Source organism: Phalangium opilio, unplaced genomic scaffold (genome assembly GCF_054372755.1).
Source record: "Phalangium opilio isolate 3A_F unplaced genomic scaffold, DU_Popi_V2 ptg000070l_1, whole genome shotgun sequence".
NCBI classification, from domain to species: Eukaryota; Metazoa; Arthropoda; class Arachnida; order Opiliones; family Phalangiidae; genus Phalangium; species Phalangium opilio.
This window is the reverse complement of record NW_028324182.1, coordinates 1,107,708-1,131,558: the sequence shown is the minus strand read 5'-3', so window position 1 is coordinate 1,131,558 and position 23,851 is coordinate 1,107,708. Positions and strand designations below refer to the sequence as shown.

The 23,851-nt window shown below is 40.2% G+C and overlaps 1 protein-coding gene and 2 long non-coding RNA genes across 3 annotated transcripts; 2 read left to right on the top strand and 1 right to left on the bottom strand.

The window, feature by feature from the left end:
- Positions 1–884: 884 nt before the first annotated feature.
- LOC149660984 (uncharacterized) lies at positions 885–1,678 on the bottom strand. Its single transcript, XR_016369051.1, has 4 exons — positions 1,591–1,678; positions 1,377–1,467; positions 1,190–1,313; positions 885–971 (listed from the first exon to the last, which is right to left on the bottom strand). It is a non-coding gene; the product is annotated as an uncharacterized LOC149660984 (long non-coding RNA).
- Positions 1,679–10,513: 8,835 nt separating this feature from the next.
- LOC149660983 (uncharacterized) lies at positions 10,514–12,152 on the top strand. The gene has a single exon (XM_089843638.1). It carries the CDS (start codon positions 10,803–10,805, stop codon positions 12,150–12,152), a length of 1,350 nt encoding a protein of 449 aa, XP_089699764.1. The 5' UTR covers positions 10,514–10,802.
- Positions 12,153–21,894: 9,742 nt separating this feature from the next.
- Positions 21,895–22,589, top strand: LOC149660982 (uncharacterized). The gene is made up of 3 exons (XR_016369050.1): positions 21,895–22,136; positions 22,271–22,348; positions 22,439–22,589. It is a non-coding gene; the product is annotated as an uncharacterized LOC149660982 (long non-coding RNA).
- Positions 22,590–23,851: the final 1,262 nt, after the last annotated feature.

Sequence of the window (23,851 nt, the reverse complement as noted above, 5' to 3'; positions counted from 1 at the left end):
AGCGGTTTGGGCTGGGAGTTGATTATCAGTCAGTCAGTCTGTCAGTCAGTCAGTCAGTCAGGACTTTGATTTATATAGATATAGAAGTCCCCTGCTGTAGAGCGCAAGCTTTCGCCGCCATCTTGGAAAATGGCCACCGGGAATGCCAGCTACAATGTATTCCACATTCTTCTTCAAAAATTATGGAAATTGGTACACATTATGACCAGGGTGGGAAATAAGGATTTTTTTAAACTGGACATTGGGCCTAGAGTGGGATATAGACCGAGTGGGGAAAGGTGAAGCCCCGCCCATTGACATGCGCGGTAACCACTGGATGTTTTACTTCCAACAGTAACAGGTAGATGGCGGGAAAATTTGGTCTTTGGCGCGAAAATTTGGTCTTTGGCGCGAAATTAAAAATACTTCGTTTTTAGAACATTGGTGTTACAAAAGACATTGTTGGTTGAAATTGTAATAAAGAACTGAAAATTGGTGTTATTTGATAGATTGTGAAAAATATTGCCTCCATTTTTTAAACACAACTTACACATTGTTTATTACTAAAGAATAAAGTTGAATATATTCAAGTTCATGAGTTTTTCTTTATTCAATTTAAAGTCAAGGGAGTAGGTTGAATTTAATTTTCAATTTAAAATTTACTATGACTTGTAAATGCGCATTCCCGCCTTGCACAAACACAGAAAAGGATGTTTATTTATTTTATTTTCCAAATAATCGTGAAGTTAGACAACAATGGTTTAAATTTATCGGTAGAAATAGCAATGATGCCTTAAGTGGAAAATATCGGCACTTGCGTCTTTGTAAGGTAATGTCTTGTTTTATTAATGAATGATTAATAGTTATCTAATAACCACTTTGTTTGAAGGATCATTTTTCTCCGAACTGCTTTGGCACAAATGGTACAAAACTCCCAAATGCAGTTCCTACAATTGGAGCACCAAACCCAATTCAAAAAGAAGTATCCATGTCTGAGAGGAATAAAAGAAAAAACACCGGAAATGATATAGTAAGTTTAGATTTAATAACATCGCGATATTGTTTGGTATCAGGGATGTTTTAGTTATTTATTGCAATTAATCCCAGGACGAGATGGAAAGACTTTCTAAAGTGCGGCGTTTGGAATCAATTGATGTGGCCAAAAATGTAAATAATCACGATTATGAAACAGATTGAATGTATGTTAAACCTTTTGGCGTTGGTCTAAACTTTGCATTAATATGTTAAAGGCGTCTGTTGACAATTCACGAAAGTGCCACATCGAAACACAGACAGAAACGTTTTCTGATGAGTCAAAGAATGCCTCTGACAACCTGAAAATAATTATAAAAGAGTTGAAGACTTCAATAGCGGAATTGTCAAAGAAGAATACAGACCTTGAAAAACAGCACGCTAAACTGTTTTCGGAACACGAAAGATCGAGGTACCAATTAGAGAAAGTAATGACGGCCTTTGGCAAACTCTTCACTGCGGATCAAATAAGTCATGTTGTAGAACAGCGCAAACGATGCAAACAGTGGTCTCCTCAAGCCATACAATCGTCGCTACAACTTCTATACAATATTGGTACAAAAGGGTACAATTTCTTACGTGAGCAAGGCCATCCACTTCCAACAACAAGGTGCCTAAATCAACATCTAGAGACGCTTCAATTTCCACCAGGTATTCAAAGTGCCACGCTGCGCCTGCTGCAAAAACCATCACCCAAAATGACAAAGATAGAAGAAAGTGTTATACTCTTGGTTGACGAAATGCAAATTAAGCGGTCATACGATTATGATGCTGGATTAAAAACTGTATTGGGACATTCAACATTGTCCAAAAATGCAGTCGCTACCCAGGGATTAGTGGTAATGGTTCGTTCTGCTTGCTCCAAATGGAAATACATTCTTGGTTGGCATTTGTTTGGCAACAGTATAGACAGCGGTGATCTGAAGAATTTCATGACGGACTGTATAAAATGCCTGCATGACATTGGATTTAACGTTGTGTCGATAGTAAGTGACATGGGCCCTAAAAATATGGCTATGTATCGTGACCTAGGAATTAAGGTGTCATGTTATGAAAAGAAACACCACTTTACACACCCGTGCAATCCAGAGAACAAGATTTTTGTAGTACCAGATCCACCTCATGTTTTGAAAAGTGTTCGAAATTCTATTCTGGTCAATGTCTTGGAGCTGCCACAGCAATGTGTTGCGAAATATAATCTTCCTTGCAAAAATGTTGACATTAAGTACTTGTAGCACCTCATGTTGGGGTAAGTTTAGGCGCTAGTTTCAGTTCTGAAGTTGCCTGGAAAAATAAAATAAATAAACATCCTTTTCTGTGTTTGTGCAAGGCGGGAATGCGCATTTACAAGTCATAGTAAATTTTAAATTGAAAATTAAATTCAACCTACTCCCTTGACTTTAAATTGAATAAAGAAAAACTCATGAATTTGAATATATTCAACTTTATTCTTTAGTAATAAACAATGTGTAAGTTGTGTTTAAAAAATGGAGGCAATATTTTTCACAATCTATCAAATAACACCAATTTTCAGTTCTTTATTACAATTTCAACCCACAATGTCTTTTGTAACACCAATGTTCTAAAAACGAAGTATTTTTAATTTCGCGCCAAAGACCAAATTTTCGCGCCAAAGACCAAATTTTCCCGCCATCTACCTGTTACTGTTGGAAGTAAAACATCCAGTGGTTACCGCGCATGTCAATGGGCGGGGCTTCACCTTTCCCCACTCGGTCTATATCCCACTCTAATTGGGCCCACCTGGCTTGGAATAAATAAACTGGTCCATGACCATTGACCAGGGTCTGCTAAACTACAGAAATGGATAATTAAAATATTTGAGTTAGTTTCTGAACTCTGTTCATTAGCTTACTAGTTTACTACACATATTTTAATAAAAATGCTTTATTGTTCTGTTATACCAATTGGTAATCTTCTTTGGTTTTACATAGTTACAAAAATTACAATAATTTACAGAATAGGATTCATACAATTGATATGAATACCCCTAGTCTGTAAAGCATTGACTAGTTTACAGTTATGAAATGTATTGTTTAATGGAGATCTGTCAACAAAGCTGCAAGCACGTAATTTGTCACTTTATGAAGCATACGATGAAGTCTTCAACACTGCAGATTCTGTGCGTAAATTAGGAGTTGACGGAGGAGAAAAGGTAAACACCTTTACGCAAGAGCTGCTCAAGGATAAAATTGCATTTAAGGGCAAGAAAATTTTGTTCGATTTGGATATATCGTCTTTTCTGGCAGAAACTGCAACCGTATCAAACGAAATTCATGAACATCTAATTGAGCTAGTTAAAGGAAGCGCCATATAGAAAAATACTTCAGTTTTTGATGTTAGGCTTTTGCCAAAAAACGTGGAAGAGCTGGACGCATTCGGAGAGGACCAAATTGGTGATATTTGGAACCATTTTCAGACTTTATACAAAAATCAAGATAGCATAAATTTGAATTGCTTTTGCAAAGAATTTAAAAGTCTCAAACGGCATGTAGCAAGTTAGTTTCCGAAGGAAACAAAATCTAGCATGTTAGAAGTTTTTCAGCTAGTTTGTGACTCCTTTAAAGATAGATTTCCAATTTTCAGTAGGCTTTTCAATGTATTATTAATAACCAATCCAACATCTGCTGAAGCAGAACGTGGCTTTAGTTTGTGTAATATTATCAAAAATTCACATAGAGGTCACTTAACTCAAAATAACCTAGAGAATTCCATTGGAATTAAAATGGAAAAACTAATTGTCAACGATTTTGACTGTCAGCCTGCCCTCAACCTTTGGTTTGAGGCTGCAAACAGAAGATTCAAAACCAGAAATAAAACACCCCTCGCTAAGACAAATTCTGTATCTAAAGACGTCAATGATGATCATGAACTTGATGATGTACGCGATGAGTTAATAGACGAGTTTTGTGATATTGTTAATTGTGATGATCAACTGTTTACTTATAGTCAAAAATTTTGTTATATAACTAATTGTGATGATTAACTGTTTACTTATAGTCAAAAGTTTTGATACTGGTAATTAACAGTTCCTAATGTTATTGCAAGCCTTAGAGCCAAATTCATAGAAACGAAATATTTGCGTCTGACGCAATAGTGATAAAATTTAGTACCTGGCTAAATGGTATCATAAGAATGCTAATCTGGCTAAGAAAGAAGATTTTATAACTTCGAACAGCCTTTTTAGGATCGCCAACCTCGATTTTCAAGTGTTCAACCATCTGAGCCCAGTTCTTTTCTACTGCTGATATGAACCTAAAGTGAAACATTAACCATCTTGTCTTGGGCAGAGATCCAAATTTGGAAATCATTACATCCAGTTCTTTGGCTATTTCTCTTATTTCCGTTTGTTTCTTCGGAGACTTGTGGTAGTATTTGTAAATTTGTTGAATAACGCCACAGAAATGATCCAATTCTCCTTTTTTTCTTGAATACTTCTTTACAAGAAAGTTCAAGCTTATGAGACATACAATGGTTTGTCATAAGGAAACCTCCCCTCCTTTTTCTAATAAGCTCAAACAACCCTTTATGCTGGCCATGGTACACAGCTGCACCATCTGTAGTCATGCTACAAAGTTTCTCAGTCCAGTTGGGAAATGATGCAGATATGAACATAGCATCCAAGGCCGACAATAGACCCTCCGCTTAACCATTCTTTGGTTCGCAATGTCCCAATAATTTAGTTTTGAATTTTGCTTCTAGTCTAAATGAAACATAGACAATTTCAAGAGACAAAGTTGAGCGATCTGTTGAGTCATCCATAATAATTGAAAATGCTTCAACAGAGAGGAGCTGCTTGACAACATCATCGTTAAAGGCTTTTGAAATGTAGCATGCTAAATCTGGTACAACTTTGTGGTTGGAAATATAAGAATTTCCGAGTGCAACACCATTTTTCTTTTGCAGTGAACATAGCTATGGAAAGCTTCTATATGAAGAATTCGTGTTGACTACATAAAAAACACAGTTGAAAATGTACTCCAGTTTTTTTCTATGTGCTTCGTTCAATTTTAGTAAGCTTTTACCCATAGGGGTTTCTGATATAGGCTGCTTCTCTGATTCTTGCTTTTGTTTGGACTCTTGATGGTTTTTACTTTTCTGATGACTTAAAATAGATGAGTTCTAAAATTGTTAGTTCCACGAACTAAAGAAACTGAACTTTTTTATAGTCAATGTCATTTTCCCTACAAGATATGCAAAACATAACCTCTTCCTTAGTGTCAAAGTCAATAAAGTCGTATGTTGTCTTCCATTGTGGGTTAAATTTTCTTTGCCTTGGCTGTGATTATTTTGAATGTTATCGATTTTCTTCCGTATGTGTAGAATCTTTAGCTGACCCTGTAGATCCTACTTCATTAACCTGTTGAGAAACTTCAGATCTTTGACAGTCCGTGGCATTTGATTTTGAACTATCATGCTTCCATAATGTGCTTAGAGTTGTTTTTTGGAGTACTGGTTTACCCTTTCTCGGTCTTCCAGCTCCAGGCATATTTCAAAAATCTCTAATTATTAAAACACTTGAAAATTAGTATGAAAAGTTCCATCAAATATAACAAGTCTCACCAAGGCTTACTGTTGTTGTTTGACGCAAGAACGACTCTGGGACTAACTGGTTACGAACTCTTTATTAATTTAATTAAAACAGTAGTATTAATTTCCGGGAACATTTCTGACTGAACATTGCTAACTGATATCTGAGAACAGATAACTGGGAACTGACAAACGCTATCGGAATGTTATCCGGTTATATAGTTAAGGCATCGCGATAAAAAATAAAGATTACAAGAATGACCGCGATGCATAAAAAACACAAGTATAGAAAATAGAATCTGATATAGAAAAAACAACCGGTATTATCGCTAATTTACAACAGTCCCTCTTAATATCGGTGGTTTCAATCTTCTATCCAGGGGGTGGTCATTTAATTATTTCCAGTTCAAGGGCTTTGACGCAGAAGAGGTGCTTCGGACGGAACAGGCTCTTTGTACAGATGTCAGCTGGCATTTCCTCTGTTGGTAGATACCGCAAGGCTATATGTCCCTGGTCGAAGGTGTCTCGAATGAAGTGGTGCCGGATATCATTGTGCTTCGTTCTGGCATGGAAAACATGATTCTGAACGAGTTTCTGGGCACCCTGGTTGTCGTTGTACAGCTCGATCGCCTGAACTGATACTCCAAGTTCGTTGAGAAGTCCCTTGAGATAAATGGCTTCTTTGGTTGCGTCGGACATTGCCATATATTCTGCTTCTGTACTGGACAAGGCAACAGTTCGCTGTTTCCGGGCTTCCCAGGATACTGCAGCGCCGGCTAGTTTGAAGACATATCCAGTATATGACTTCCTATCTTTCGGACAGCCTCCATAGTCTGCATCAAAGAAACCCTGGATTGGCAATCCGGTCTTCCGATAAAGCAACCCATGATGAAGAGTTCCCTTCCCGGCAATCCAATGAGTTTCGTCATAACTTGTATTGAACTGGCTCAATGCGCTGACTGAATACGCCATATCCGGTCGTGATGACACTACCAGGTACATGAGAGAGCCGACCAGAGATTGATACGGAATTCGACTGATGTCTTCTGCTGCTGGGTGTTCTGGATTTTGCAACTTGTTGTTGGCATCCATTGGAGTCGCTATTGCTTTGGAGTCTTGCATGTTGAAACGTTTCAAAATCGTTTCTGCATATTTCGCTTGGGAAATCCGGATGGTATTTTGTTTTAGATCTTGGTGAAATTCCATTCCGAGACAGTGATGGATTGGCCCCAGGTCCTTCATATCGAATTTTCTTCCAAGTTCAAGCTTTACATCAGTCATCCAATCCGGGTTGTTGCTTGCAAGGATCAGATCGTCAACGTAGACTCCAATGATAATAACATCTTCCCCGACTCTTAAAACGTATAAGCAGGGGTCGCTCTTCAATGGTGTCATTCCAATCTCCGAAAGTCTTTGATGTAACTTCTTGTACCATTGGCGGTCCGATTGTTTTAGGCCGTAGAGGGATTTCTTGATGCGACAGACTTTATGTCCCTCTTCTTCCAGGTCCAAGGTTCATTTCTTTGCTCTAGCAATGATTGACTTGTCGAACCGGGTTGACTTGACGATTTCTTCGAGAGATTCTGTGAATCCTTCCGGGACGACCATATATATTTCCTCCTCGAGTTCGCCATTAAGATAGGCCGTGACGACATCCATTTGGTGGACTTCCAAACCGATTTCCGCAGCAAGGGCCATAAGCAGTCTTATTGAGCTGGATCTAATGACGGGTGCGAACGTCTCTTGGTAGTCGATCCCTGGTCTCTGGGCAAAACCTTTTGCTACGAGCCTGGCTTTCCTTTTCTCTACTTCTCCGCTGGGTAAGTACTTCGTTCGGAAGACTAGTCGATTTCCAAGGATCTTCTGGTTTTCCGGACAATCAACGATGTCCCTTGTTTCGCACTTGATAAGCGAAACGAACTCTTCCGTTACTGCTTTCCTCCAATCGTTTGCGTACGGAGAAGCCAGGGCTTGCTTCATGGACAAAGGTTCTGATAAGATAGCTAGGTTTGCTGACTCATCGGACAGGGTTTCTTGCTCGTCAGTAGCCTCTTCAGTAGACTCTTCTGAGACGCTAGGAATCATGTTGAACGATTTCTTCGGTCGTCCGGGTACTCCAGTGCTTATTTTCTTCGGTCTTCCAGGACCTTTCTTCAGAACGAGGGTTTCTGAGGGTTCTTCGAAGACGTCCTCGTTTTCCTGGGCATTAGATTCTTCCGAGGTTTCACTTTTGAACTCCTTTTTGACTTCTTTAAATTCTTCTCTGCCTGACGGTTTAGCAGCGTGTGTAGTGGCCGGGACTTCGATTTCGCCTTTAGCTTTGCTTCCGTATTTCAGGTTGACTTCTGGAGTGACGAAATCATCATATCCGCCTTGTTTATTAAATTCTCCCAGGAACTTGACATTTCGACTTCGGTAAATTTGCTTCTCGGACGGAACCCAGAGTCGATAGGCTTTCGAGACTTGAGAATAGCCGATGAAAACGCATTCTTTACTCCTGGCTGCAAACTTCCCTTTCCTTTTATTTTCGTCCAACAGCAAAGCTTTGTCGCCGAAAATCTTCAAATGTTGCAGGGGTGGCTTCTTTCCGGTCCATCTGGTAAATGGTACTTCTCCATTTATGCACCGGGAAGGACAACGGTTTCGAATGTAATTGGCCGTGGCCATCGCTCCTGCCCAGAATGATGGTGGAAGTTGCGCTTGTATCATCATACATCGGGCCATATCCAGGAGTGTTCTGTTCTTTCTTTCAGCAATGCCATTCTGTTCCGGGGTGTATGGAACGGTGAGTCTTCTTTTTATCCCAGAGTCTTTCAGGAATCTGTCGAAATCATTGTTGCAGTATTCGGTTCCGTTGTCGGACTGCAATATCTTGATTTTTCTCCCGGTTTCCACTTCAGCTCGATGCTTGAATTCTTTGAAGGCTTTCAACACTTCGCTCTTGTGTATTAAAAAACTGACTTCACTCCACCGGGAATAATCATCAGTGAAAACGACGATGTACTTGGCTCCGCTCATCGACGTTACTCTCATCGGCCCGCATACGTCAGAGTGTACTATTTCCAGGACATGCGAGGTGCGGCTATCTTCAGGTTTCGGGAACGGCTCCTTCGATTGCTTTCCTTTCATACAGATTTGGCAGATTCCCAGGCTCGCATCTTTTTCAATGTTGAGTCCCGTAGCCAAATTCTTCCGGGCCATTTCCTTTAAACTTCTCTCGTTCAAGTGACCAAGTAGGAAATGCCAGTTCTCCAGGTAGCTTCTAGGCTTTATTTTCGCTTGCACTGCATGGACTGTTTCTTCAGCCTTTCTCAGCAAATAAAGGTCTCCAACTCTGTCAGCAACTGCAATCACTTCCCCGGTTGCTGTCTTAATCCAGGCCTGCGACTTCTTGAATGTGACCTCACGTCCTTTGTCTGTCATCTTGGCAATGGATAGGAGATTTGTTCTTAAATCCGGGACATGAAGGGCTCGTTCCAGGCGAAGAATTCGATTGTTGCTGCCATTCGCTGAGGTTATTTTTACTTCGCCAACTCCTCGTATCTTCGTTGACTCTGCAGTGGCCAGGTTTAAAGATTTCGTTGTCTCTTCGTAAACATTGAAACAGTCTCTGCTGGAAGTCATATGTGAGGTGGCTCCGCTGTCCAGGCACCAGGAATCGTGATCAGCCTTCAGGTGCAATGCGAATTTTTCCTCGGCCAAATTTTCTGCCAGTACATGATGGGCGTTTTCTTTATTTCTGGATCTTATGCCTGAACCATTGTTTCTGTCGGGCAATCGGCTACCTTATGGCCGGGTTTCCTGCATCCATGACACTTGTACTTGAAGGTCGTGCTTCCTCGTCCACGTAAACCTCTTCCTCAACCCCTTTCTGCAGTTGTCCGGGAAAAGTGTTTACTGCCCATCATCGCATTCTGCACGGGTTCGTCTTCCCTGGAGTTCATGGCGTCCGATTCCTCCAGGATCTTTATTTTTAAGGCTTCCGGATCAGGTAACGTATCCCTGGACTCTATTGCGCACCGGAAGTTCTCGTACGATTCCGGTAGACTGTATAACAACATAATGGCCAGTAGGTCGTCGTTTACAGCTACTCCCATGTCAGCCAACTTGTCTACTGCGTCGAAGAATTCTCGGACGTGATCCCGGACATCTTCTCCCTCCTTCATTTTCTTGAGGGTCAGTTTCTTCAGCAGGGTGGCTTTCCGCGCAGGTTCACTGGACTGGTAGATGGATTCGAGCTTCTGCCATAGTTCCCGTGAGGTCGTGCAATTCTTTACTTGCTTCAACTCCGACGGACTGATCGACAAGATTAGGTCCGCTCTTGCTTTTCGATCATTACTGTCCCAGGTAGCGACCGCCTGGGCGTTGCCTTCCGTTCCCCGCACCGGAGTTGGCCTCGTTGAAGTTCCATCCACGTACTCCCAGAGGTCGTTCTTTTGAAGCAGGGCTTCCACTTGCATTTTCCAGGTATCATAATTATCTTTAGTTAACGTCTCGATTCGTCCCAGGTGATTTCCGGCCATTCTTCTTCCGACTCCGCACCTTAAAGGATAATCTTCCCGGCGTTAAACTTCGTATGACTTCTAAACCTTTGCGCAGTGGAAGCGTGCTGGGCCCATAACCTGTTGTTGTTTGACGCAAGAACGACTCTGGGACTAACTGGTTACGAACTCTTTATTAATTTAATTAAAACATTTAAGTTAATTTCCGGGAACGCTACTGACTGAACACTGACAACTGATATCTGAGAACAGATAACTGGGAACTGACAAACGTTATCGGAATGTTATCCGGTTATATAGTTAAGGCATCGCGATAAAAAGTAAAGATTACAAGAGTGACCGCGATGCATAAAAACCACAAGTATAGAAAATTGAATCTGGATATAGATAAAAAACAACCGGTATTATCGCTAATTTACAACACTTACTTTCTTGCGTCTCTCACTGTTGTATATTCGGAACTGAACTGATTTGAACTGTATAGATTAACATGTGAACTTTGCCCTAACTAGAACTGTATATAAGGCAACCCGACTATGATTACGGCACTCGGATGAACGCTTTTAACTATGTAATAACGACTCGTAACTTAACGAATAAAGTAACTCTTAAGTCAGAACTAGATTGTGCAGATTAATCTACGAAACACAACATGGTGTCAGAAGTTAAATAGTTATACGGATACTGGTTTGCTGTTCTCTACGCCGAGGCTTAGAACATTTTTGTTGCAATTGGGACGCCATGGCTGCGCCGCACAACTTACCTACGACAACCTCGTTTCAAGTCACTCCGCCGGAGTCTTTTTCATTTGGATGTCCCAACGAATGGCCTTCTTGGAAGAGGCGGTTTGAACGCTTTCGTAAAGCCTCTGGCCTAAGCTCTAAAGATGAAGACGAGCAAGTCAATGCACTTATCTATATTATGGGTGATAAAGCTGATGATATTTTTCATTCCTTTGGACTTTCGGCTGCCGACGAGAAGAACTATGGTACAGTCTTAGCCAAATTCGAGAACCATTTCATCATACGTCGTAACGTAATTTATGAACGAGCCAAGTTTAATACACGTACCCAGAAGGAAGGCGAACAAGCCGATGAATTCATCACTGCAGTATACGCAGCCGCTGAACACTGTCAATACGGCGCTCTCAGGGAGGAACTCATCCGCGACCGCATAGTGGTCGGCATTCGAAACAAGTCTTTATCCGAGCGTCTACAAGACGACGAGAAACTTACACTCGAACAAGCCATTCAGAGAGTACGCAGTGCCGAAGACCGCCAACGGGAGCAAATGGAACTAGGAGACACTGCCCCGCAAACACATCAATTAGACTACGTGGCCAATCAGTCCCGGAAACCAGCCCAGTACCGTAGCCGAGGTCGTCAAAGGAGATCAGACTTCACCAAGCATGGGGTTTTTAGCGCTTTTCATCCCAGTCCGAATAGATGTCATTCTTGTGGTAGTAGACGCCCCCATCAGCGAGAAAAATGCCCGGCCATGAACGCCACATGTTTTAAATGCGAAAAATCTGGACATTTCGCTTCAGTTTGCCGGAGCTCCCCTACTTACCAGGAAGGCGAAATCGAAGCCGGAGATACACTGTTTTTGGGATCTATCACGAGCTCGCTGGCAGATTCAGGACACGATGCTTATCTGAATTCGACCACGTCACACCTAGCACCAACGGTCTCTCCTCGCAAATGGATGCTAGAACTTCGTGTCAACCGGTTACCAGTTGTCTTTAAAATCGACACCGGTGCGGATGTCAGCGCCATTTCCCTGCAATCGTATGAAGCTAACATGACGCACCTACCTCTGCTTCCGTCCGACCGACGTCTCTTCGGCCCAGGAAGAATCCAGTTAAAGGTACCCGGCAGACTGAAGGTCACGCTTGCCTACAAGCACACAAAAGTCGAAACCTATCTGTACGTCATCGAAAATCTACAGACGCCCCTATTGGGTCTAACGGATAGTCAGGCTCTATCCGTGATCAAGGTACTTGAAGCCGTCTCGTCAGAATTACCTACGGATAGCTCACCCGTCAATCCACTTAAAGAATTTCCTGCACTCTTTTTTCCATTGTTTGGGTAAAATGAAAACCGAATATACCATCAGCTTGACCCAAGATGCTGTTCCATATGCGTTAACGACCCCACGACGGATTCCAATTCCTCTTATGAGACAAGTAAAGACAGAGTTGGATCACATGATCAAGCGTGGCGTTATATCAAAGGTGGAAGGACCAACAGATTGGTGTGCGCCTATGGTCATTGTAAGGAAAAAGACGCCACCTGGAGCCGATGGATCGAAAGCAACTGCCGACAACGACTCCTCCGTTAAAGAACCCGCTATCCGCATTTGCGTGGACTTCACCAACCTGAATAAATTCATCCGCCGCGAACGTTTTCAACTGCCCGCCGTGGATCACATACTTGGCCAAATCGCAGGTGCTACGGTATTTTCTAAACTGGATGCGAACTGCGGATACTGGCAAGTACCCTTGGATCGCCAATCTGCAATTCTAACGACATTCATCACACCATTCGGGAGATACTACTTTAATCGTCTTCCGTTTGGACTGAGTTCCGCGTCGGAACATTTTCAACGTCAGATCTACGCCATCCTCGAAGGAATACCGGGTACCGTCAACCTGCAGGACGATGTCCTGGCGTTTGGAAAAACCCACGAGGACCACAACCGCTCCTTACGGCAGACGCTGCGCCTTCTACAGGAGGCAGGGGTCACATTGAACATTAACAAATGCGAATTTGCCGTGACACGGATTAAGTTCGTGGGCCACATGATCGACAAAACTGGAATTAGTCCTGATCCGGATAAAGTCAGGGCCATCACGAATTTCAAACAACCTCAAAACGTACCGGAACTCCGAAGATTCCTTGGAATGACGAACTACCTGGGGAAGTTCATTCCCCGTATGTCAGATGTCATACGCCCATTGAACGCACTGCTGAGTAACAAGAATCAATGGATATGGTCTTCCTCTCATCAGACAGCCTTTTCGGAGATAAAAACCATCCTATCCACGATGCCAATTCTTGCCCCGTACGATCCCATGAAAAAGACCATCTTATCTGCAGATGCCTCATCTTTTGGAATTGGTGCCGTCCTACAACAACAACAGCAGGATGGCAGTCTAAGAGTCGTTGCATATGGATCTAGAACACTAAGCGCTGCAGAACAGAAATACGCCCAGATTGAAAAGGAAGCACTGGCTATGACATGGGCATGTCAACGTTTCGAAGATTACGTAGTAGGGATTAAAATCTCCATCGAGACCGACCATAAACCATTGGTCACGATAATGCAAACCAAACCTCTCGATGAGTTGTCTCCTCGTCTACAGCGCTTTCGCATTCGCCTAATGCGCTACGATTACATTGTTCAGTACGTTCCAGGTAAACAACTCATCGTGGCCGATACACTATCTCGAGGACCTCTACCTGAATTCGACACAAACGAGTTGGAAATGGATGCCGCAGCCCATGTACAGCTGATAACGTCAAACATGCCAATATCCGATATCCGCTTGGCAGAGCTATGGGAGGCTCAAGCAAACGACAACACTTGCCAGCAACTTCGTTCTCTAGTCGAAAAAGGGTGGCCAAAATCGGCGACTAACATGGACCGTGGCCTCCTTAAATACTATCCACATCGCGATGACATCACTAGTCAACATGGCATTCTCATGAAAGGACCGAGAATCATCATCCCAGAAATCCTACGGCCGGACACGTTAGAAAGGATACATCATGGCCATCAAGGGATTGCCAAGTGTAGAGCTCGGGCCCGGTCAGCAGTATGGTGGCCTGGAATATCTAGGGACATCGAGGAAAAACTCCAGAACTGCACTACGTGCATCAAAGAAGCTAGTAACATGCATGAGCCGCTGATTCCATGCGAGTTCCCTGATCGGCCATGGAAAAACCTCGCTTCGGATTTATTTTTCCACCAAGGCAAATGGTATCTCCTCGTGACTGATGCATACTCAAGATTTTTCGAGATACGCGTGCTGAGAGACCTGACGGCCAAAACTACCATTGCCAATATGAAAAATATCTTTGCCACTCATGGGATACCGGAGATAGTCAGAAGCGATAATGGTCCTCAGTTTCGGTCCGAATTCCAGCAGTTTGCCAAGTCCTATGGCTTTAGTCACGTTACGTCAAGTCCCAGATTCGCCCAGAGCAACGGAGGCGCGGAGGCGGCCGTTAAAATTGCAAAGCGACTACTAAAGAAGAACAAAGATCCTGCATTAGCGCTATTGTCCTATCGTTCTACTCCACTGTTAAACGGATATTCGCCCGCAGAACTACTTATGGGACGGAAATTCAGGACCACTGTACTCATTCCAGAAGCCCAATTACGACCGTGCATTCCTCCAAAAGCTTTGGTTAAACAACGCGAAGATCATTATCGACAGAAGCAAAAGGAAAATTACGATCGACGTCATCGCGCCAGAACATTGCCGACATTTCAAGATCGAGACAAGGTCTGGATAACCGACTTGAGAACCGAAGGGGTTATTAAGAGTACGTCAGGGGAACCTAGATCCTACTGGGTCGCTACCCCTTTAGGGGTGGTACGGAGAAATCGCTATCATTTAATTTCGATGCCTTCAAACGCCGATAAAACGTATGCGACTACTGTTCCAGCCGTACCATCGCCGCCGACTACTGTTCCAGCCGTACCATCGCCGTCGACTACTGTTCCAGCCATACCATCGCCGCCGACTACTGTTCCAGCCATACCATCGCCGCCGACTACTGTTCCAGCCATACCATCGCCGCCGACCAATGTTCCAGCCATACCATCGCCGCCGACCAATGTTCCAGCCATACCATCGCCGCCGACCAATGTTCCAGCCCTACCTTCGACGCCGATCAATGTTCCAGCCCTACCATCGACGCCGACCACTGTTCCAGCATCAGGCCCATTGTCATCTATTGTTCCGGTATCTATTGCGCTGCCACCCGCCTTCCCTCCAGCTGCAACCAAACACAAAAGCAGTCCAGACAAGCGAAGTAGATTCCAGTCCTCCAATCTCAATCAGGGCCAAGCCGTCAGAACTCGATTTGGACGTCAAGTCAAAACGATTCAGAAACTTAATTTGTGAAACTAGATTCTTGTGTGTATATATAAAAAAAAAAATGCTGGGAGAAAGATGTTGTATATTCGGAACTGAACTGATTTGAACTGTATAGATTAACATGTGAACTTTGCCCTAACAAGAACTGTATATAAGGCAACCCGACTATGATTACGGCACTCGGATGAACGCTTTTAACTATGTAATAACGACTCGTAACTTAACGAATAAAGTAACTCTTAAGTCAGAACTAGATTGTGCAGATTAATCTACGAAACACAACACTCACGAAGTGACGAAAGCACGAGCTAACGAATATAACGAAAACGAACGTTCCCAACAATAAGCCTCGGCACAATCGGCTGCCGGCGGCGGCCTGCCTCTTCCTCGGAGTCGGAGTCGGAGAGCCAGAGAGCGGCGCGCGCCTGCCTGTCTGCCTGACCGTTTTTTCTCTAAGGCCACAGACCACAGAGTCAAAAAGACAAATAAATTGGCTCTCAACGACTCAGACCTACAGGGTACAGGCTACAAAATTTGTAGTTCAAAATTTCAAAACGCCATTTCCAAAAAGAATTTTTTTAAAAATCCTCGAATTTTTTTAGTGGACCACTGACCCCCCTCCGATTTAGTTTTTAAACTGGTCATTTGCTCTGTGCCTCCGCCTTATTTCCCACGCTGATTACGACGCATCCGTTCTCGGCGAGCCTCACATAATATCAGTATTTACTGCAAAAACTATCTCGAGATAAAGCGTATTGACATTGAGTAAGGCGGTGGTCTGGAATTTGGGATGGACCCGCACTGTCCATCTCTCCAAGTTATGTCCTTGGCCAATATGTGTATAACGTTGAGAGGACCGGAATTAACGGGCGCTCACTATTAAAAAATAAAATCGCAAAATTTTACAATTAATGAAATTTAACATATTGATATACAATTTTCATAACATCTTTCAAATCACTTTGTCAAATTGATTTCAAATTAGTAAAATAATGCAAAAATATTATCTAAATGCAACATTTCTCGTCCTTACGTGTAGAGTCAATAGCAGGAATTCTTGGAAACCCCCTCTTTTCAGATGTCTTACTCCCCCCTCAACTCTTCAAACACACCTTTGTCCGAATTTAGAGACATCATGCTCGAACGGGGGCTTCTTAAGCCCATCATGGCTTGCTATAACGCTGTTTTGTGGTATTGAACAACACTGCTTTCTCTTAGTATGTTGAATTCGGTTGTGAAATTTGCGATTTGGCGCTTTTTTTGTCAGTTGATTTTTGGATTCAAAGCGCGTCGAACCCGAGAGAAGGTCGTGTCATTTCGGATTTTCTGAATTACTTATTATCTAAAAGGTCGACAAGAAAAGCGAAGAATTCTCTTCATTTTCTCGTCAAATGGTTTGATGAAGAAAAATATGATAATTACGAAATTGGAAGAATTGTGGACAAAAAACTTGTAATTGAAATTGCGGCCCAGATTATTAAGTACATAAACACAGTTACCCACATTAAATGGGACAATAACGAAGAGTGTGCTCCTGGAAAATTATTGGCATTTAGTAAGTTATATCTTTTGATAATAAGCACGTAATTAAAACCCTAGCTAGGTTAGAATATCGAATTTCATTTAGTCGAATTGTACGGTGTATATATAGTGTAATAGCGTTGTCATAAAGAAGTGTGGGAAATAGGCTCAAAATTGCTAGAACCGAAATGTGTTGGGGGTCGTTCATAAATTACGTCACGCGTCGAATTGTGACGATTTGGGACTCAGATGAAGGAGTTTTATTCAGAAACGTGACTCAAAAAAGCTAAAAAATCACTTAAATATTTGATCCAAACAAAAGGGAACTGTTTCATTTTATAACCCCTAAAGTGTGAATATCGAGTGCTTGTCCGCTTTGGAAAAATTTCACATTTTCTTATAGTTTTTGGCTAGTTTTATTTGAGGGAAATAAGATTTATGTTACCTTATTATAGGGAGATTGAATAAATTCATGTGATTATGTGTGTCAAAGGGGGAGGGAGGTCAAAAACCCGATTTTTTAGGTGTGAACAGTCCCTTTACAACCAAAGCAATATTCACTCTAAGAAAAAAACGTTCAATGGGTATTCAAATTTGAACGCAATTGTTCATTCTTGAACACCTTGGAAATATTAGGTGTTCAACCGTGAAAGGTGTGCTGGATTATCGAAGATGACATTGAAGGTGTTTAAATCCTGTCAGTTTTCCTAATACGTTGTGAGATTTATTTACGAAACTTTCATTAAAAATCCAATAATACCCGATAATATCACAACAATTTACTGTAGCATGCTCATTTACCCTTAATTAAATACAAATTGCTCTTTACAAAAATCATTTTACAATAATATCAAAGCAAATGACACGGATTATTGCATATTTCACCTTTCCCTTATATTTACATAAAACTTCAAATCGTTTGAAAATTTAATTCTTTGCAACTCCATTACTATCGGATAAAAATGACAATTATCACATTCGTCAAGTGCAGTCCTCGGAGGTTCGATCTAATGGAATCTCCCCATTTTGATCGGAGAAAGGAATCAGCACAAATATCGAAGGCTGGCATTATAAGAGATATAATGGTACACTAAACTAATCAAAACTGCCACCTTGCTACGCTTCTGGTGAAACAATTATAAGTTAGAAATTATTTAACGTGTACATTTTTAGTACCAATTCGATTCTCGAATTAGATTTGTGTTCCAAGCTTAATATTTCTCACACTGAATTTAAGGTACAGACGCCCAGATTGAAAAAAAAGTCCTGAAACTGAAAGAAAAGAACAAACGCCTGAGAGAAGAATTAGATTATCAAATGAAATTGAATGGTGACAGGGCCGTCGAAAGACTTTGCGGGCCCCGGGAATGAATATGAGTCGGGCCCCTAGAAAAATTCATCAACTCATTGGGAGGGAAAATATCTGGGTGCACAGCTGCGGGTCCACCAAATTAGGCACTCTAAACACTCTTTTCTCTTAGCAACTTACACTGTAAAAGTTAACCGTACTGTCTTGTACCTTTAAAGGTATTTTTCGATCCATCCCCAGACGTACCTATAAAGGTACTCTAAAATACCTCTAAAAGAAGGTATTTTTGAGGACTACAAAGTATTTTGTGATACCGTAATGGGTATCATTTAAACCTCAACAAATTTCAGAATAAAACTTTTAAAGGTACTCCTTATTACCGAAAAGGGGACCCTGTTAACACTCAAAAAGGTTCTAAAATATACTTTTAAAGGTATTCTGTGCTACTATGAGTGAATAATATGTTAGCTACCTATAAGTTACTCAGGCTCCATAGGCTTAATGTGTCGAGCGATTTCTTCTCATTTCGCCCGCGCGGGAAAAAAATCCGAATGTTGCGCTCTCTTGTCGAAAAAAAAATCCCGCTCGTACGGCTCCTTGACCTCGAGTCGTCGGCTGCTTTTTCACCTAGGGAGTGTTTAGTCGTGAATGTTTATGTTTTAACAATTTAGCATTAAATCATGGCGTTTGTGTCAGTACTGAGACAAAAAAATGCAGGAACTCAATGCAATTTACCGATATTGATCAAGAATACTAAAGATAAGAGTTGTTATTGTGACTTGAAACCAGAAAATTATACAACTGAGCTAAATCCAATCCACTGATCTCTTAACTGTTTTCTTAACCGAGGCTACTGAGCGAAATATTCGGCTGCTTAAATAGCTCCGATATCATTGGCTAGCTTCCACTACACGCGCTTCCGGGGAAAAACCGGAAAGAAGAGTAAATAATATTTTCGTTCACGTGGCGGCCGCAGAGCGCCGCATATAATTGGGAAGCCGGCGGCGCGGGAGAAAACGCTGGAGTATAAAAATGAATTGCCTGAGTAACTTATAGGGAGCTAACATATTATTAACTCATGGTGCTACCGAATTAGGTGTCAAATAAAACCCACAAACTAGCAAGGAAGCTTGAAATTGAAATTTGAATCTAGGGAAGAAAACCAATACCATAAAAAAACTCCTTCTAAAGGGATCTGTTAAGTCCCTTTCTACTTCCAGGGTACGATTACATGCCACCGGAAGCGCTGAAAATCTAAAAGGTTTCATTATATATCTTATATGGTCATTATTTACCATATATTTCCATAATACCTTTTTCGAAATCATTTAATATCCGCGCTGTGAGACAACTAATAGAATACGTTCATGGGTACTAAAAAGGTCGCGGAGATATTTTGTTGTAGCTTCAAAATACTTTTTTTTAAGAGTGTGGGCACTTTTAAGTCCTGGTATCTTTTTTCTGCTTAAAGGTAAAATTTTGGAATTTCACAGACTAAGAGAACTTATTGGGCCTGCATCTATCGCAAATTACAAGTTTGCACCTAATATTGTTGACGAATTAACTTAAGTCAATTATTCATTGATTCACCTAGAGATGTGAAATTACCGTAATTTTTAAAAACGGTAATTTACCGATAAATTACAGGTAAATTACCGATTGAAGTTTTGGGAAAACAAAAATTACCGTTCAGTCGGTAATTTTTGGTAATTTATATTTTCCTGTGCTTACAATGCATTACTTAAAACAAAGTTTAATTGTGAGCACTATCTGACTCCTTTACACGTATTTGCGGCCTTTGCTACCAAGACGGCAGCCTTGGCCTTTCTAGTCTGATTTCTAATTAAATATTTATTAAAAGACTAATTTCTGGCGCAGCTTTGCAAGTACTGACTAGCGAATAGCGCCTGGTGAGTCATTTTGGAAGTAAACAAAGAAATGATTGATCATTTAAGTGTAAAATGAACATTTAATGCGTACTAAAAATGTTTGGTAATTTACCACGGTAATTTACCGCCGTAATTTACCGGTAAATTACCATTGTAAAATTACGGTAAGATATAAAACGGTAATTTACGCGGTATTTGGTAAATTACCGGTAATTTACCGTCCGTATATTACCGACTCACATGTCTAGATCATTCACCCAAGAGGTAGAAACCTAAAATTTGAGATTTATTTTGTATTTAATATATAAAGTAAGAAAAAATTTAAAAATAGTCATTTTTTCCTTTAATATTTTTCTATTTCTCACTATAAAAACTATACCTATGAAAAGAAGTGAGATCCTAACAAAAACACTAACGTTCGAAAATTTGCAAAGCGTTGCTTTAGAACTGCTACACAAAAGTTCTTGAATCCCATGTATGACCAAGTTTCATATAAATATGTTTGAATTTTATATACATTATATACAAAATATTGTCACTTGGCTATAACACAAAAAATCGGGATAATAATAACAATATTGCCAATATTATAACCAAGTGCATTATATGAAGGAACTGTAGACAATTTTATTTAAACTTGGCCGAATATTATACGTGTAGCTGGTCCAAAGCGATGCTTGTCATATTTTTACAAGTTATATATTTTTTTAATGATAATTAGTTTAGAAGTTCATGTATGAATAGTTACTAATTTTTAATTATTAAATAATGGTCATTGAACATTTAATAAAATTGATAAAACATTAAATTCAGTGATTTTAAATTTATTCGAATGCCAAAGATAATTTTGTATCTGGGCGCTTGACTTATTTGGGATTTGTCATTTCTGTGGGCGCCGCCAGGAGCAGTCGGAGTGGAGCGCCTTGTTCAGTTGGACATTAGTAACAACTTCCTTTCCTATAGGAATAGTTTTAGAATTTCTTTAGGAATAGTTTTAGAATTTCTTTTGGAATAGTTTTAGAATTTCTTTAGGAATAGTTTTAGAATTTCTTTAGGAATAGTTTTAGAATTTCTTTAGGAATAGTTTTAGAATTTCTTTAGGAATAGTTTTAGAATTTATTTAGGAATAGTTTTAGAATTTCTTTAGGAATAGTTTTAGAATTTCTTAAGGAATAGTTTTAGAATTTCTTTAGGAATACTTTTGGAATTTCATAAGGAATACTTATGGAATTTCTTTAGGAATGCTTTTGGAATTTCTTTAGGAATGCTTTTGGAATTTCTTTAGGAATGCTTTTGGAATTTCTTTAGGAATATTTTTGGATTTTCTTTTGGGATATTTTTGGAATTTCTCTAGGAATACTTTTGGAATTTCTTTAGTAATACTTTTGGAATTTCTTTAGTAATACTTTTGGAATTTCTTTAGGAATACTCTTGGAATTTCTTTAGGAATACTCTTGGAATTTCTTTAGGAATACTCTTGGAATTTCTTTAGGAATACTCTTGGAATTTCTTTAGGAATACTCTTGGAATTTCTTTAGGAATACTCTTGGAATTTCTTTAGGAATACTCTTGGAATTTCTTTAGGAATACTCTTGGAATTTCTTGGGAATCATAAAAGGAATTTCTATGTATTTCTAATGAAAATGGGGACAATTTTCCGCAATTTTCCTTACGATTTCTTAAGACGTTTCTTAAGGTTTTCCTAAGACATTTTCTTACGGAATTCCATAGAAAACTTTGTAAGGGCATGTCGTTTCGCTAGGCGATCTGCGTATTCAGTTATAAAGGGACTAGGAATTAGATTCCTTAGGTTTTCCAATTCTACAGGGATGGTAGGCCCTTGTAGATATGACTTGACACCCTATTGTAACGTTAAAGCAAAATTCACATGCTTTAACTAAATTTCCTATGGAGATTAACATGGCGTTTTTCGTGATTTACCCCCACCGCGAACAGAAAAACTACAGCGAAGTTACTTTTCGGAATACTGTTGAATTAACAATTCAAGGTGTGCTATCGGCTAGTTTAATTTAAATCAATTAACTCTAAGTATGTTAATTTTAGTTAATTCTGAAAGTACGTCAAAAATTACTTTTGGGTCAGACTATCTAGCAGTAGACGCTGACAAATTACTTTGGTATTTCATCCGAGCTTGAGCACCTTTATATGTATTTTCTAATTAACTGTAGCACCCTTAATAATAAATACGTCGTTATCAGGTCGAATTTTCGTCTAGAAAAGTAATTCAGGTAAATTATTACAGTTAACAGAGGTTTTTATATCATTAAAAGTAAGTTTTTGAACGTTCTTTACGGCCAAGGCTTAAGTTGTATTTTAGTTTGTCTATGTAATATAGTCGTTATAGTGTCTTTCCCCTTTAAAGATAAAAAAGCTCATTTCCAGCTCTGTATTACAAAAATACGCAGTCTGCTTCGTTTTCTGCTACCAACAAATATAGGAGGTATACAGGGTTTCATTATTTGTTAATCTCACTAAAATTCTACTAATTGTGAAGATGTGTGATATATTTCCTTAAACTAGGCCAATGTAGAGGAATTTCCATGTTTACATCAGCACAGATTCTCTCAACGTAATCACGTTGGAAACGATTCGTTAAAACAATTTTTTTCCTGGTGAAACAGTCCGTATATGATATTACGTTTTATAAATTATTTGTTACCAAGAGTGGATTGTTTAATTTAGAAATATAAGTAACAGTGGTGCTGTTTCAAATATTCAATACTGATTTCTCAACACGTACTCCCTTCAAAATAATTAATTTCATGATAAAATGTTTTCGGAAAATGTAATTGCTCTTGAAAAAGCGGTAGGATTGCACTTTATCTAACTAACTCAACTAACAGCAGTTACTGACTAATTAGACCACAGGGAGTTCGGAAAAAATAGTAAAAAAATTCTAAACCCGCCGCAAGTTGGTCAAAAAATTTTTGGAAAATTTTAAAATTGCATGTACTTACCGCTATAGACTAAACGCATTATGCACTCAATCTTTCATAATATGCCGTATTCATAATATTGCGTAAAGAAAAATTAGAAATGCCAAAACTAAGGAAAAGGATAATATAAGCGAGAAATGGCGAAAATTACATTAGCGATATTTTAGTTTCTAAAAATAGCATTAAACTTTTGGGAAGTATTTAAAAGTTAACTAGGCCTAATCGCAAACAGAAATTTTGGAAAAGGTGGTAAATTAGCTAATAAGTAAGCTAACCTAACCTAACCTTACCTATAATACCTTTGAATTATATGGTATTCCTTCCCCGCTAAAACTGTCACTGAATCCGCTGGCCGCCCCTTAACGCCTCCCCTCGATTCGCGCCTCTTCCCGCCTCGCGGGTTGCCATGGAAACGAGAACTTACTGAGCAGAGACTCGTTGATTTTCAACGTGATTAGACGGGTTTTTTTGAAGAGGCTTTCTTGAGAGATAATTATTACTGCTGTCAAATTATATTTTCTGGGGGTTTATTAGGTTTAATTTCTAAATGGCTCATGCTAATTTGGAAAACGAGGCGTATGAAAACCCAAATTTTGGGTAATGAGGAACATTTTTTTAAAATGGTTTCCTTGAAGAATTGGGGAGGGTTTTTTCCCGGGATGGATGATGGCCTAAAGGCGCGGTCAGAGAGGGATGCCATTGCCCTAGTACTTTCTTTGGAGCTTGTCCCGCGTCTGGAATCCTTCAATGAAGGAAAGACACCTTGCGGATGTGGGAATAAAAACGATGATGGGGAATTAAATGGATATCTTGTTGGGGTTGGCAATGCCCAAAGCCGATTTGGCTATTCGATAAGATGTTCCGCAGCCCAGTCTCGCGCAAGGCCTTAAAAACATCCAAAAAGAAGGTACCAGAGTATTTGGCGGTCGAGTGCACGAAGGCTTTCGTCCCCTCGAAAAACACCTGGTTTTACAATCAAAACCTGTCGGTTACCGACAATCTCTTCC